General features: G+C 31.6%; 2 protein-coding genes across 2 annotated transcripts in view; one reads left to right on the top strand and one right to left on the bottom strand.

The window, feature by feature from the left end:
- The window catches only part of LOC123666424, a gene marked incomplete at its 3' end in the record, with an annotated part of 56,124 nt that extends 51,410 nt beyond the window's left edge, over window positions 1-4,714 (bottom strand). The window contains exon 1 of the mRNA XM_045600516.1: window positions 4,383-4,714. Coding sequence (XP_045456472.1) covers window positions 4,383-4,482 — 100 coding nt within the window. The remainder of the gene's footprint in view (window positions 1-4,382) is intronic.
- A 1,579-nt stretch (window positions 4,715-6,293) lies between these two features.
- The window catches only part of LOC123666423 (tyrosine-protein phosphatase 69D), a 37,885-nt gene continuing 29,777 nt past the window's right edge, over window positions 6,294-14,401 (top strand). The window contains exons 1-4 of the mRNA XM_045600515.1: window positions 6,294-6,417; window positions 7,212-7,353; window positions 12,140-12,411; window positions 12,527-13,269. Of these exons, the coding sequence (XP_045456471.1) occupies window positions 6,333-6,417; window positions 7,212-7,353; window positions 12,140-12,411; window positions 12,527-13,269 (1,242 nt within the window). The 5' untranslated portion in view covers window positions 6,294-6,332. The remainder of the gene's footprint in view (window positions 6,418-7,211; window positions 7,354-12,139; window positions 12,412-12,526; window positions 13,270-14,401) is intronic.

The following is a 14,401-nucleotide window of genomic DNA, read 5'->3' as shown; positions in this document are numbered from 1 at the left end:
ACTTGAAATTTAAAATGTAAGCTCTATAGATGGTGAAAAGGTGTCCAAATAATGTATCTTTAGAAATCACTTCCCTTTTGGGGTTAAAACGGGGGATGGTTGGTTGACTCACTCATCACTAATTCTCCGAAACTATAACACCTAAAAACTTGGACTTTGGCAGGTAGGTTTCTTATAGGGCGTAAACACCCGCTAAGAACGGATTTTTCGAAACTCGACCCCCTAAGGGGATAAAACGGGGGTTAGAAGTTTGTATGAAAGTCCTATGTTTTTGAAGTAAGCTACTTGAAATTTAAAATGTATACTCTATAGATGGTGAGGAGGTGTCCAAATAATGTATCTTTAGAAATCAACTCCTTTTTGGGGTTAAAACGGGGGATGGTAGGTTGACTCACTCATTACGAAATCTCCGAAACTATAACAGCTAAATATTTGGCATTTGGCAGGTAGGTTTTTTATAGGGCCTACGCCCTACATTCACTAAGAATTGATTTTACGATACTCGATCCCTAAGGGGATTAAACGGGGATTGGAAGTTTGTATGTTTGTAAGTCCTATGTTTTTGAAGTAAGAGACTTGAAATTTAAAATATATGCTCTATAGATGGTGAGGAGGTATCCAAATAATGCATCGTAATCTATATATATAAAAGAGAAAGGTCACTGACTCACTCATCACGAGAACCCAAAAAATGCTGGAGGGTCCATCCATCTAGGATGGATAAAGATGAAATTTGGCAGGTAGGTAGATTATAGTAGTAGAGTAGAGACATTTTCCGATATTCTACCGCTAAGGGGGTTTAATTGGGGTTTATAGTTTGTATGAAACATATATAGCAGCTATAAGTTCGTCGATTGGTTATTTATACTGCAGCCTGAAAATAAAACTAAGAATGAGGTGTATAGAGAGGTTTTATAAAAACAACTATTAAATTATACTAAATTGTGCCTTTAAAAAGTTACTCAGTGTAATAAGCATTTCAAGTGACTGAAATACAAAAAAATGCGTTAAACATCTTAATAGTAATGCATATCTTTATAACCACGCGGATGTAGTCGCGGGCAACAGTTAGTGTATTATTAAACAAAGTCCCTAAAAGTATATGTGATCGATTCCCTCAAAATCTACTGAACGGATTTTCATGCGGTTTCGCCAATGGAGAGAGGGCTTCAAGAGGAAGGTTTACGGAACGGCTAAGCCGATTTAAATGAGAGTTTCACTGGAAGTTTGCCAAGAAAACTTTGTGACACACAGATTTCAACGCGGGCGAAGCCGCGGGCACTGCTAGTAATTTATATATTTTCAATGTAACATGACAAAGCAACACCATGACATCTGTTAAATCATGCTTCAATGTTTTAATATCGTTTTATTAGCCATAAAGAACTTTCGCTTTTGCGAAAGTCGTTTTAATTTTATCGAGCATGAATCTGGTGTTTTTCATTCATGCAAAGAACAAAAGGAAAAATCTGAAATGCATCCTTTTGTTGTCTTATGGCCTACTTACGAATACTATACAAAGGAAGAGCACGGACGGTAATAAATGGGAAAAATAGTAAATAAAAATATTGTTATTCTAGAATATATTATATGTTATTTTATAATTGCTGTAATGGTAATAATCTTAAATCACTTACAATTTGTTTATAATTTATTATTGTATTGAGTTAGTTTATGTAAGTAATAATTTTTACTATATAATAAAATAAAAATGAAAGGAAATAATTATTTAAAGATAAAAAATCCAAGACTTGTTGTGTTCTATGGACAATATTTTGCGTGCCATTGCCGTAGGTTTTAACTGTAATTTGTAAAGTCATTAACACCTTAGAATCCGAACATTACCGGCGGAAAATTTTACATTACAAAAAAACCTACTCAATGTTATTTTCTCACATCCAAATCCACAAGCCTTTCTAGTTGTACTACACGACGTCCATAAAGAGACTGAAAAGAACTCACATGCCCCAACCTACAGGAGGGCTGCAACCTAATCCTTCTAGTTGCTCCTCAATCAAAAGAAAATAATCTTCTACTTGCAGTAGACATTCAAGTAAAAGGTAAAGAAATATGAATAAAGCCACGATTTTCAATTTCTTAAGAATTGCCCGAGGAGGTAAAAAACCTGTATTTGGTGTCTGGGTACAACAGACATAACAAACACTGGTACCAACATCACGACAAAAGGCCTGTATAAACTAAAAGTAAATAGCTAGTGCAACAGCCAGCTACGTCAACCGCTGTGCTAGCCAGTTAGTTGAATAAATACAGTATAAAGAATCAAAGTTTATGAGACAGGTCCACCTAAAATTATAAAGCAAAAAATTTTTTTTAAGTAAACTAGGATTTTTACCGACTTGATTTTAATTTTTTATTTTTTTTTTTTATTATTAGAAAACCTATTTATAATGGAACCTAATAGATAAATAAGTGGTCATCCATTGACCATAATGTTTTTGGCAAATTACATTGTTATGGGGGGGTGTACCCTCTTGGTGGTATGAGGTGACTATTTAACCGACCCTCAAAAATCACGTGTATTTTTTGTGCAAAATTATACTAAAATTTTCAAAATATTATCTTTAAATACAAATAAAATCTGATAAAATTTTAGAAAATTTTCATTTTACATATTAAAATTTTTTAGTCATCATTATTTTTAAAAGTGAAGCTACCACCGATTTGGAATGTAAATTCTGCAGAGAAGAAAAAAATTATGTATAAACTGTGTTTTAGTACAAAATTAGTAATAATACCTTGAATGATAATACCATAAAATACAGTATCACTAAGTCCACACATCTCATCATCACTTAATCTTAATCATGTATGTGATCCTGCACCGAACAATAAGCTTTATCTATCATTTTTTTTTAAATAAACGCTAAACATATAATATTGAGAACTGCAAAATTTTTTGTGGAATTTTATTATACATGCGAATAAACCTGAAGGGACTTTATTTTGCGCAGTCTGAACTTTAGTTATAATTTTATCATCAGTCATTGTCATCTGAGCATTGTGTTATAAACGTGTTGTGTGACAGCAAAGTTGCAGGGCATTTGTTGGTTGTTTTTTATGGTTTAAAAATCGTGGTAATCAACAAAAAATAAATAAGTACACGTGATGTGCTTTTTACCTGAACCCACTCCCCCTTTTCAGCCTCACGTGATCAATGTAAAACGTCTACTACAAGTATTAGGATCTATAGAAGTAAAACAAATGACAAATGAAACGTATGAACAAAGTTGCTGGAGAAATAAGACTAATTAAGATAAATCAATAAATTAGAAGAAACACATTGCAAATGTCTATACTTTAATATATTGTATTTATATGGACTTGACAAACATTTATCTTGAGCGAGGATTGCTACCATAACTATTAACATAACAGCTAATATCTATGACTACTGTGTCTAAATGTTCCTTCTCCATTATTACCGTGATTAGTTAGTTCGCACTATAGCTAAGTAAGGTATTATTTAAAATATTCCATATAATTTAATACATTTTATAATATATATTTGCTACACTAAACAGAGAGAGAACTTCTAAGGTAGAAGAAACAAGATTAGGACATTGAAATAAATTTGGCACAAGCCTTTTTAGTAAGCACTAAACATTTAACTATATAATTATCATTTGATAGAATATAATATATTAATGGCATAAATACCGGTAACTGCTTTATTAAAATAATCGGACACTTTAATAAAATTTTGCAAAGAAAGCCAACATCCTACGATTTTATCTCTGATCTTACACAAAAATAATTAAACATTTAATTCCAGTACAATATTTAGTAGATGGAACAATGCATTAGTTTATACAAAGACTTAAAGGTTTAATATTCCTGTAAGTATTTGAGGATTATCTTGTTAAAATTGTACCAAAGTAAAGAAAGCAATCTGAAATTTGTTTTACGAACTAGAAAATATTAATTCTACATTTACTTTCAAAATAATATGCCAACTCAAATTTAAAAAAAAAATACCATTTTAGCATGACTGATTGCTGTGTGCTATGAAATTAAATCAAAACCTATAAAAATAAATTATTCTTTGAATTTTTAAAGGCTGAGTTTTTATTGCAATGTTGCAAAGAAATACATCTACATATTTATATTTATTATATAGTAAATTTGGTACTTATTACATAATTCCCTTGCACTACATATAATTCAAAGTCATATTTGATTTATAAAACTTGTTTAAATATAGAATAACCGCGCAAAATCATCATAAAAACCCCCTGCATATAACATAGACATATTAAGATTGACAGGTCAGAAATATATAGGCGTGATGATTTCGAAATTAATCCAAATACATAAGAGGTAAATATTACACAACAATATAAAATATAAAGATTTCAACTCACCATATATTTCCAAGATTTCGTTGTTATTAGCTGTATTATCACAATGAACGCACAAAATAAATACAATAAAAATGGCTCCTAACGTGTAGTGAATATACATTTTTATACTACAATATACACGAATTACCGTGTGGAAACAGTTCAAATAATATATAAACACCACATTTTCACATCGACTTTCTGTACATGCAGATCTAATCACATTAAGAAGACATTTATTTTTTATAAACTATTGCAATTAATCTGCCATCGAACTAGGACCCCGCCGTCTGTCATTTACCTTGTCAATAAACAATCAATGTTGCCATAACTCTGTGTATGTTAACTTAAATCCTAAATGAATAAATTGAACTTTGAATTTGAAGGACTAAATTAATATTCTATTTTGTTAAAAAGGTTTCACTCATGCAATACAAACGTTTCAATAAAATCATTTGTAATAAATGTGTGAAGTACGATTTGTGTTAATTACAAAAGTAAATTAATAGTACATTACGAAATACATAAACAGTAAACAATTCACCTATTGAAAATATTGTACACCACAAAAACGAAACTGAAGACGACTTTTAACGAAATTGAAGAAAAACTTTTTCACATAAGGAATACTTATTTCTGATTCTAAAGTAGGGGTTCCTAAACTTATTTTGTGTACTGCCTACTTTAAGAATAAATCTTTTTATAGTGCCCCCTTTTTGTTACCAACTTAAAAACCACTATAACTTCAAATTAAATTAATTATTGCGAGCTGTATGAACGGAGATTAAACATTAATTCTAAACGAAACTTGAGACCTGAGCGCAGTATGTAGTACACAACGGTGTAGCCCACACCTGCCAATGAGAATGACTATTGAAACGCAACTTTATAGTATTTAGACAGAGCATCTTTTATTCAAAATAAAACAAACATTCTCGATAAAAATATAAAAACTAATGTGAAAGATGATTTAAATCGCCTCCCAAGCCTCTATACAACGTTTCCCTTTTTTTCTGGGTCTCTTACCACCCTTTTTATGCCTGCGGCGCCCACAAGGGGGCGTTATCGCCCACTTTGGGAAAGGCTGTTCTAAAGAGTTGTAACTAAATGTAAAAAAACGTAGAAAAAATTTGGTAAGGACTATCACGATTATAGATCAAAACAACCTTTTTTGTGGTTGGCGCCAAATACAAAACAACGTCTGATTTATAGAAGTAGGAAACTTGTAACGAAAGTAAAAACTATTTGTCAAAAAAAGAAAGTTAAACAGTCCAAGCTAATCTTCGATCATGTAGTGCGAACTAGTATTAGTATGAAAATGCAATTTACTTAATATTTTACAGTATTTAGAATATTATAATTAAAAAATATCAATACTCATAGTTTATAACTCCTCGGATTCTACGTAATTAAGTTATTAAATTCTTGTTATTCAGACGTGAATATTCCCATCTCACGTCGTTAAAAGATTTTGCACTTTCCGTATGTATTCTATATAACATATATATATCTCCGGAATATATTTCCGTTGACGTAAAATAATCGAGAAACGAGTCAATGGAGTATGTTTCTGTTGAAGATTGTGGGCATTACCCACGTTACCTACAAATTACAATAGTGGATCCGCCCCTGATTTCTTGACTGTTTATCTAAAAATTTTCATTGTGTTTTTTTAGTTCTCTAGTCTATGTGACATTAGTGAAATAATCTGTATCAAAGTAACATAGCCTAGAGCATAGCTAAAAGCCAGTGTTGAAGTTGAATTGTATGCCATTGTAATGGCAACACTTTTTAGTGCGATTGTTTGTTCGGCTTTGGGTGTCAGCCGCTTTGTAATTTTTTATTGTGATAATTTTAGAAATAATCAGTGATATCCCAGTGTAAGTGAACTGAAGATGGTGTAGTTGTCGTGCGATGTGTTTTATGTCGCGAAATCTTGCGTACTATAGGTAAAAGGCACTGTCTGCCGCCATGACGATGGTTCACTTGGTCAGGAAGTACTTCGTAACACTTGCGCTTTATTTTGGGTGTATCGCATCGTGTTATCCGGCTTTTGGTATGTTATAAACATTTTATGTAAATAAAACTAATATTTACTTATTATTTATGCGTATGAATTAATTTGGTAATGTCCCATTTCCGCGTAAAAATATATCAACATGTATATGTATTTTTAATATTTATGAGCTTTCTTACAAGTACAGAAAAAAGAAAGTGTAATTTTTGTTTCCTTATTATTATAAAATAAAGTAATATAGATAAACTTAATAAATAAATAAATAAATAATATATATTTATTAAGTTTAAGTTATTAGTATATCCATATTAACATAAACTTGAATTTAAATGGGAATACAACTGGTTTTTCTAAAAGAATTTAAGACAGGTGTTAGCTGCTTTTTTCGGGCAATTGTTAAATATAGTGCTGTAAATAACTCAAACATAAACCTATAGTTACACATATAGGCTTAATAACAAAACTTTATAGGTCCTAACAGTAAACTAAATAGTACATAATATTTGTTTTATAGCAGTCCTACTGTTTATAAAAAAAATTATTACCTGTAAACATTTTTCACATTTAACTCTCAACGTCCTATTATTATATACATTATGAGTACAATAGTTAAAACTAGCAAACTTTGTACCTCCCATGTTTTTATTTTTTCATGAATATAGTGATTTTTTTTTTTTTTTTAATTTATTTTATGCAAACCTTCTGATAATAACAAACACACAAATAGAATTATCAAATTCAATGTAGTTGTTGTGAAGTTATGGGCAATAATACAGCCGGTGATTCACATTATATTTCTAAAGAAGATTTTTTATCCAAAAAAATGTTTTCAGCTCAAGAATCACCCCAGATCCTAGATCTACACTTGACAAAGCAAGGTGTTGGTAAGGATGTCAATGTCAGCTGCAGTGTGTCGCCATCTGAAGCAACAGTGGAATGGTTGTTTAACAGTGAGCCTATTACGATAACCAATAGGTGAGTTCAGGTTTGCTAATCTCTGTTGTATCAATTTTTAACTTGTTGATTAGGTGTTTGATATTTAACGGCGATTGAAAATAGGATGGTTATGGTTTCATTTATTTTTAATCGGAGTTTACTCATTAAGAAACCCCCCCAAGAAGTGCCTTGTCATCAGATAGTGTCATTTAATTAATTACAAATTAGTTAAATTTTTCACTTAAAATGAACTGATACACAGCAAAGTCTCCTACTCTTCTATATAAGAAAAGTGTTGAAACTTCAGGGACAGTCTGCTACACTTCATCATTATGATTTAGTAGATATCTAAGATTTTTTTATATTATTAATATTATAACGACGAAATATTTGCATTTTTCATTATTTGTAATGAATAACATCATAAACTACTGCACAAATTTCAAATATTCTTTCACCAATAAACGGGCAATATGGCCAAATGTGGAAAACAGAAATAATGTAATTCACGTGTATGAAGTGGCAAGCTGAAACCTAGTATCTAACATGTTGACATGTATTTAAATAATAAAAAAAAGTCAACAATCACTGTAAGGATATGTCTAATAATATACCCTATCCTTATAGTGCAAACATTATGATGATGAATATAATGACGTAGTTTAGTTATATTGACATGCTGTAATTATTATGACATGCTGTAATTTATGAGGATACGAATAAATATATTATGTGCAAATAACACTCTCGAAAAACTAAACTTATTTAACTTATTCCTTCATGCGAGCATAACTTAAGCTTAGTTCTTCGTAATACGCTTCTTATTTTAATAATTGTGTTTGACTGCAAATGAAAAAAACTATTTCAATTACATTGACAAGTAATACAAGGTATGTAGGTAGTCGATAAAACAGAAAATTAAATACCCATTATAAGGAATAATTCAAAAAGTCCTCATCAGATCTCAACCTAATTTAAATTGAATGCCACAAAGCACGAGCTTTCGATTTAAAAAACGAATCAAAAAACGGTACACGCAGGAAAAAATACAGTCGAATTGAGAACCTCCTCTTTTTTAAGTTGTTTAAAAACAATTCATTGTAGTTATGAATGTGGCACGTTAATTTTTGTGAAATTCTGTCAAAAGTCATTGTTTTTGAATATAAGAATAGGGCTTATGTCTAAAAAATCAACGCGCGTCCAGCTCAAAACAAATACTGAACCTATTGCCTATTAAAAATGGATTTAGCTGAAGATTCTGTATAACACAGGCGTACTATTTATCCCAAAATTCCTAGTCTCAGAAGTTACGCTGTTGAACCAAAGAGACACAGTTAGTATTTTTATTAAACGGAATTTACTACAATGGACGGCTGTATACAAATAAATTTATCTGTTTACAAACATAATAGTATTATCAATAATTCAATAAAATTAGATAAAAGTTTACTTTTAATATAAATAATGGTTTTAAATGGGTACATTGTAAATACTTTGTTATCTATATTTTGTTTCCATGTTACATATTGATGTTTTATTTTTGTTTAATGTTTGTGTATTTATAAAGAACTGTTGAGATAACACATTTCGAAGTGCAGTCTGCATTAATTTTAGTGTCTGAAAACCTATGAGTTTTTCCATTTATGAAACCTTCCTTCCGTAGGTAGATGGCAATTATTAGTATAGCTTGCGAATACTTTTCATAGAAACGGTTTTGATTTAATCCTAGCAGGAAATTGTAACGTTTGTAAACCGGGCATAAAACTTTCGGAAGTTGTCAGTTTTATTTATATTAGTTTTGTAAATATTTTAACAGAAGCTTAAAATTAAATTAATTTTCGGCATGTCTAAAATTACGCGTGTGTTTTTACGTAGATTGCCCAAAATTTTTGAATGTTTTTAGCTGTTGCGAGTATACAGGGGTGTCATGTACTAGGAATTGTTCTGAAGTGCCGAGGGGAAACGGGATTCTTTTGAATTTTCAGGGATTTGACGAGGTGCGATTGCGTGTACACCCCTCATGTCGCTACTCAAGAATTGCCCTTGCATTTTCGATTGTAATCCAACCCTCTCCCGACCTTTTGTTTTAAAGTACTTTGTCCAAAATATAAAGCCTAAAAGTTCAAAAGAATATAATAGTTGTATGGGAAAATTATTACTAAAATAAACTGGATATTTTTTTTAAATGTAACTAGATCGGCAAACAGACTCACCTGATGGTAAGCGATTACCGTAGCTTATAGACGTCTGCAATACCAGAAGTATGGTAATCGCGTTGTTGACTCCATTCCCAGTCCCCCCCCCCCCCAGGAGCTCTGGTCGTTTTACTCACCAACATGAATACAACACTGCTTGAAAACAGTGCTATTTAGCTGTGATCTTCTGTAAGGTCGAGGTTCTACTACCCCAGTAGGGCTGCTCCAGATTTTAAGCAGGAAATTTCCTGCTGTGCCCTACCTCAGTTAAATATAAAGTAGCTTAGTTTAAATAATAATTTTTAATCTACGTTCAGAAATGTTAGTTAAATCCAAATCTCCATTGTTAGCGACATCTAGCGCCCACATCGATACTCGACACCCCAGACTCTCTCGGACCCCAGCGTACAATATAGTATTTATGTTATATAGTTTAAAGAATGATACTTCATAAATATATAAATAACATTATTATAATGTAATAATAATGATATATTTCCTACCAATACAATAATTAGCATTGATGTTATTAAAATAGATATAAAATATTGATATTGTAAATGACGTCGTAAAATGATTTTGAGGGTAAGATTAATAGTCAATAATAAAATGTTACATAAATAGATTCTATGCCATAGAAGACTGATTTGCAATTGTGAACTTAGTGATATTGGTAACTACGTGGAAAATCTCTCTGTGAAATCTCTGAATACTAATATTATAAAGAGGAAATATTTGATTGTTTGTTTGTTTGCATTGAATAGGCTCCGAAACTACTGAATTGATTTGAAAAATGCTTTCACTGTTGGGAAGCTACACTATCCGCGGGTGACATAGGCTATGTTATATTTTTAAAAATATTAGGGAAAAAAAATTATTTTGAAACTTGTTAAATACCCATGCGAAGCCGGGGCGGGATGCTAGTAATCTATAACATTAAGGATTGCTTCTCATTTATTTGGATCGTCACATCATACAAATTCGTATATTCCTAAATTGGGGTAACATTTTAACCTCATTTAAAGAGTGCTAAGAGGCTAAACATTTCAAATCTAACTCTGACACGCTTTTTTTTATTTTATTTGAATAAAAAGCCTACTTTTTTTATTTCATTCATTCCCAGTTAACGTTTTACGGACTTCCGGCTTTAATGGAGTAAAAATGAAACGTTTATAGTTTGTAGAGGAATTTAAATTTTTTATTTATTCATTAGAATTTCAAAAATAGAATCATGACTATGAGGATTATTTTAATAGAGAACGATGTGTCGATATTAAATTTATTCTGTAGTCGTAGGTGAATTTTTAAATAAAAAATTAATTTTTCAATTTTGCTTTAAATATAGCCTGGCCAGAAATTCCCTACTAATATTAAATGTGACTGTAAGTTTGTTTGTGACGCTTTCACGCGAAAACTACTCAACCGATCATCATGAAACTTTGTACACATATTCTTGGAGGTATTAGAAATAACATAAGGTACTTTTTATCCAAAGAAAATTCTATATATATAAATGATTTTTTTTACCTGTATGTCCTTCTTTTTCTTTGGCTTTAGCTCCTTTGCGGAATTGCCAGTATCAGAGTAGAAAATGTATGCCCTTTATAGAATCGTAAACTATGCATTTGATCATGCCGTGCTCTTCAGCAAAGGGTTGTGCATGAGTCCACAAAGGTTTCTAAGTTGGTACGATAAAAAAAAAGCGTAGCAACGAACGAAGGGTACAGCTAATATTAAAATAAATATGAAATAATTGTGTTTGCTCGCAAACGAAAAAATAAACCGACTTCAATTACATCGACAAGTAATACAACGTAGATCGACGAAAAAATAGTCAAGCAACTACGCGTTATCAAATATTACTCAAAAAGTAGTTATCAGATCTCGATAAAATTTATATGTGACCACATGATAAACATCAGCGGCATCACGGTACCAAACTAGGGATATCCCCTTTCCAACAAAAAAAGAATTATCAAAATCGGTACATCCAGTAGAAAGTTATGCGGTATAATACAAAGTAAAAACGCATTATTAGATATAATTCGAAAAGTAGTTGTTAGATCTCAAATAAATTTAAATGGGACCAATTGGCACACACCACCTTTCGATTAAAACAAAATTTGTCGAAATCGGTCTACCCGGTCAAAAGTTCTGACATACATAAAAAAAAAATACAGTCGAATTGAGAACCTCCTCCTTTTTTGGAAGTCGGTTAATAATTTCCATCCATTAAGCAGATCGGTGGTATTTTTATAAATTTTATTGAATTGAACGTTTCTACTACATCAAGTTATGTCACATACGTTGCAAAAGGTGCAGGCAAAGTCGACGTCTTCATCTCGTACATAATGTAGTTTGTCGGCATTTGGTGTAGAAAACTATCCAGGATACTTACGTTAGAAACACATTTTAACTTTTAACCACATAGTAAGTGCCCTTAACTTTCAAAAGATCTTAACATGATAATAAGTTTGATAATCTATTTTAAGCCTTAGCACCATGGAACTTAAAACTAATTTCGTATTCATAAAATTTGAATAACACGTAGGGGTGAAGTATAATTAACCGTGTAGAGAGAACATTTTACCTTATTAAAAATTAACTGCAATTAACGATTTTGTCAACAGATTAAAACAAGAATTTGAAGAACGACTGTTGCAAAAGAAAGATCTAGATGGTAATCCACAGAAGTACAAAATCTACAATTTAACAATCACAAATGTGACATCCAATGACGATGGAAACTACACCTGCGTGGTCAAGCTGGGCGAGAAGAGATCAGATAAAATGGTCGTCTTGGATCTCAGTTTTCCTGGGAAGTTAGCGAATAAAACGTTAGGACCAATCAAGCAAAATGTTACTGATCAAAATAAAGTTTTATTGCGATGTGTTTTTGAAGGTAAGCTAAAAAAAATCTGATCTGTATTCTGGTAAATACAAGATAGTAATAATGTTATTGAATCATAAAAAAGGTATTTTGATATATATTCTACATATATATGTTGTTATTTCAGTTTACAAACCTAGCGAAGTAAGATGGTGGAAACAGGGCAAAGACGACGATATAATAGACATAGCAACAAAACCAGCAAAACGAGTTGATCTCAAGCATATTCAGAGCGAATACGATCTGCACATTAAGAGTTCAGAAGACAATGGTACTTATGTCTGCGAAGTTTGGGATTCAGTAACATCGACAAATATTACTGGCGAAATAGATATCATCGTGTTCGCTCTGCCACAAGTAGTCATTGACACGGTCATACCGATCAGCGCTTCTCAACTATTTCTAAATTGGACAGTCCGTTCTTACAATTCTCCAATAAAATCATACAGTTTGATGTACCGTCGTCTACCTTCAAACGACTTCAACTTGTACACGCGTGAAAAAATCGGTGTAAAGAATATATCATTTGTAATGGAAGGTCTAGAAAAGTCTACCAATTACCAGCTCAAATTGGAAGTCGCTACTACATACGGGCCGAGTAAGCCTCATATTTACGAATCGACGGTCAAAACTCTCGACAAGGACCCTATATTTGTACCAAATATTTCGATAAACGGTTTCTCGGCTACGTCTGTGACGATTGGCTGGGCTCCACCGCCAGAAGATATAGCTGAGTTGATACATTATTACCTTCTAGAAGCGAGGAAAATGGATGAAATGGCCCCCAGAAGGGCATACCATTCTAGAGATAGTAGAAACCTACCATATATGTTTGATAATTTGGAACCGCACAGCACATACGTATTTAGGGTAAGTTTATTTTCCGCTATCTTTGTTTGTCTAACACTTTTGAAACTAGGCTATTTATTCTAATCTAGTCAGTCTATAAATATCTTTAAAAAAATGGACTAAGTTTTACTCGTATATGAATGTAACTATACTTGACGAGGTCGGTAATACGATTTTACGAGAAAAAAAAACCTACGTAAAACATACTCATAAGTGTAATTATTTTAAACAAAACTAGTTATTTGTTAGTAGCAAGCGATTGTACATTTTTTGCTTCTGAAAATATGATGATATAAACATAATAATGTCAAAAGCCTAAAAGAAATATTACGTATCTTTATAATGCGAAACGTCCACATTTTACGATTAATAATATCGAATTTTCTGTCGCAAATAATTGTCGATACTATCGAGACCCTGACCGTATATATTTAATACTAAACGTAAACACTATTCGTGGCATTCCTATTCTCAAACCAGAACATCTAAATTTTATCCAACCAGCGCTCAAACCGCAAACGCGACCGCTTAATAAAAACAAACAAACTGTTTTTGTTGCTTCGAATTGTACACGAAGCCTTATAAGGCCTTGGTAAAGTAAAAATTTACGTTTTTTCGAAGAACGTAAATGACTAACAAAATATATTTAGGTAAAAGTGAAAAAGTAAGTGTTTACATTTAGCAGTAAAAACTACAGTATCTATTAATATTGCTACAAATCGTTACATTCAATAACATGATATTTGTTAATGGACTTTAAAAAAAGGTGGAGGCTCTTTGTACTCGGTGGACCGATTTCAATGGTTCTTTTTGTAATCGAAAGCTAGTGATTGTCACATTGTCCTTTAAATTTGATTGAGATTAACGACTACTTATTGATTTATCTCTAATAATGCGTATTTATTTGACTAATTTTTCGTCTACCTACGTTGTTAGTACTTGTCGATGTAATTGAAGTAGGTCTTTTTCATAAATGTATAGTGAAATATTATGATGCCAAACCGTCATTGTCATGACATAATAAATGAACATAGGTACATCGCTACCAGCGGTGCACATAATATTTATATTATTTATTTATATTTTAAGCAACAAACATTACACTAAAATTGTAAATTTAATTATAACAAATTCATAATAGAAATTAGGCTTC

Source organism: Melitaea cinxia, chromosome 26 (assembly GCF_905220565.1).
Source record: "Melitaea cinxia chromosome 26, ilMelCinx1.1, whole genome shotgun sequence".
NCBI lineage: Eukaryota > Metazoa > Arthropoda > Insecta > Lepidoptera > Nymphalidae > Melitaea > Melitaea cinxia.
This window is presented reverse-complemented; position numbering and strand designations above follow the sequence as displayed.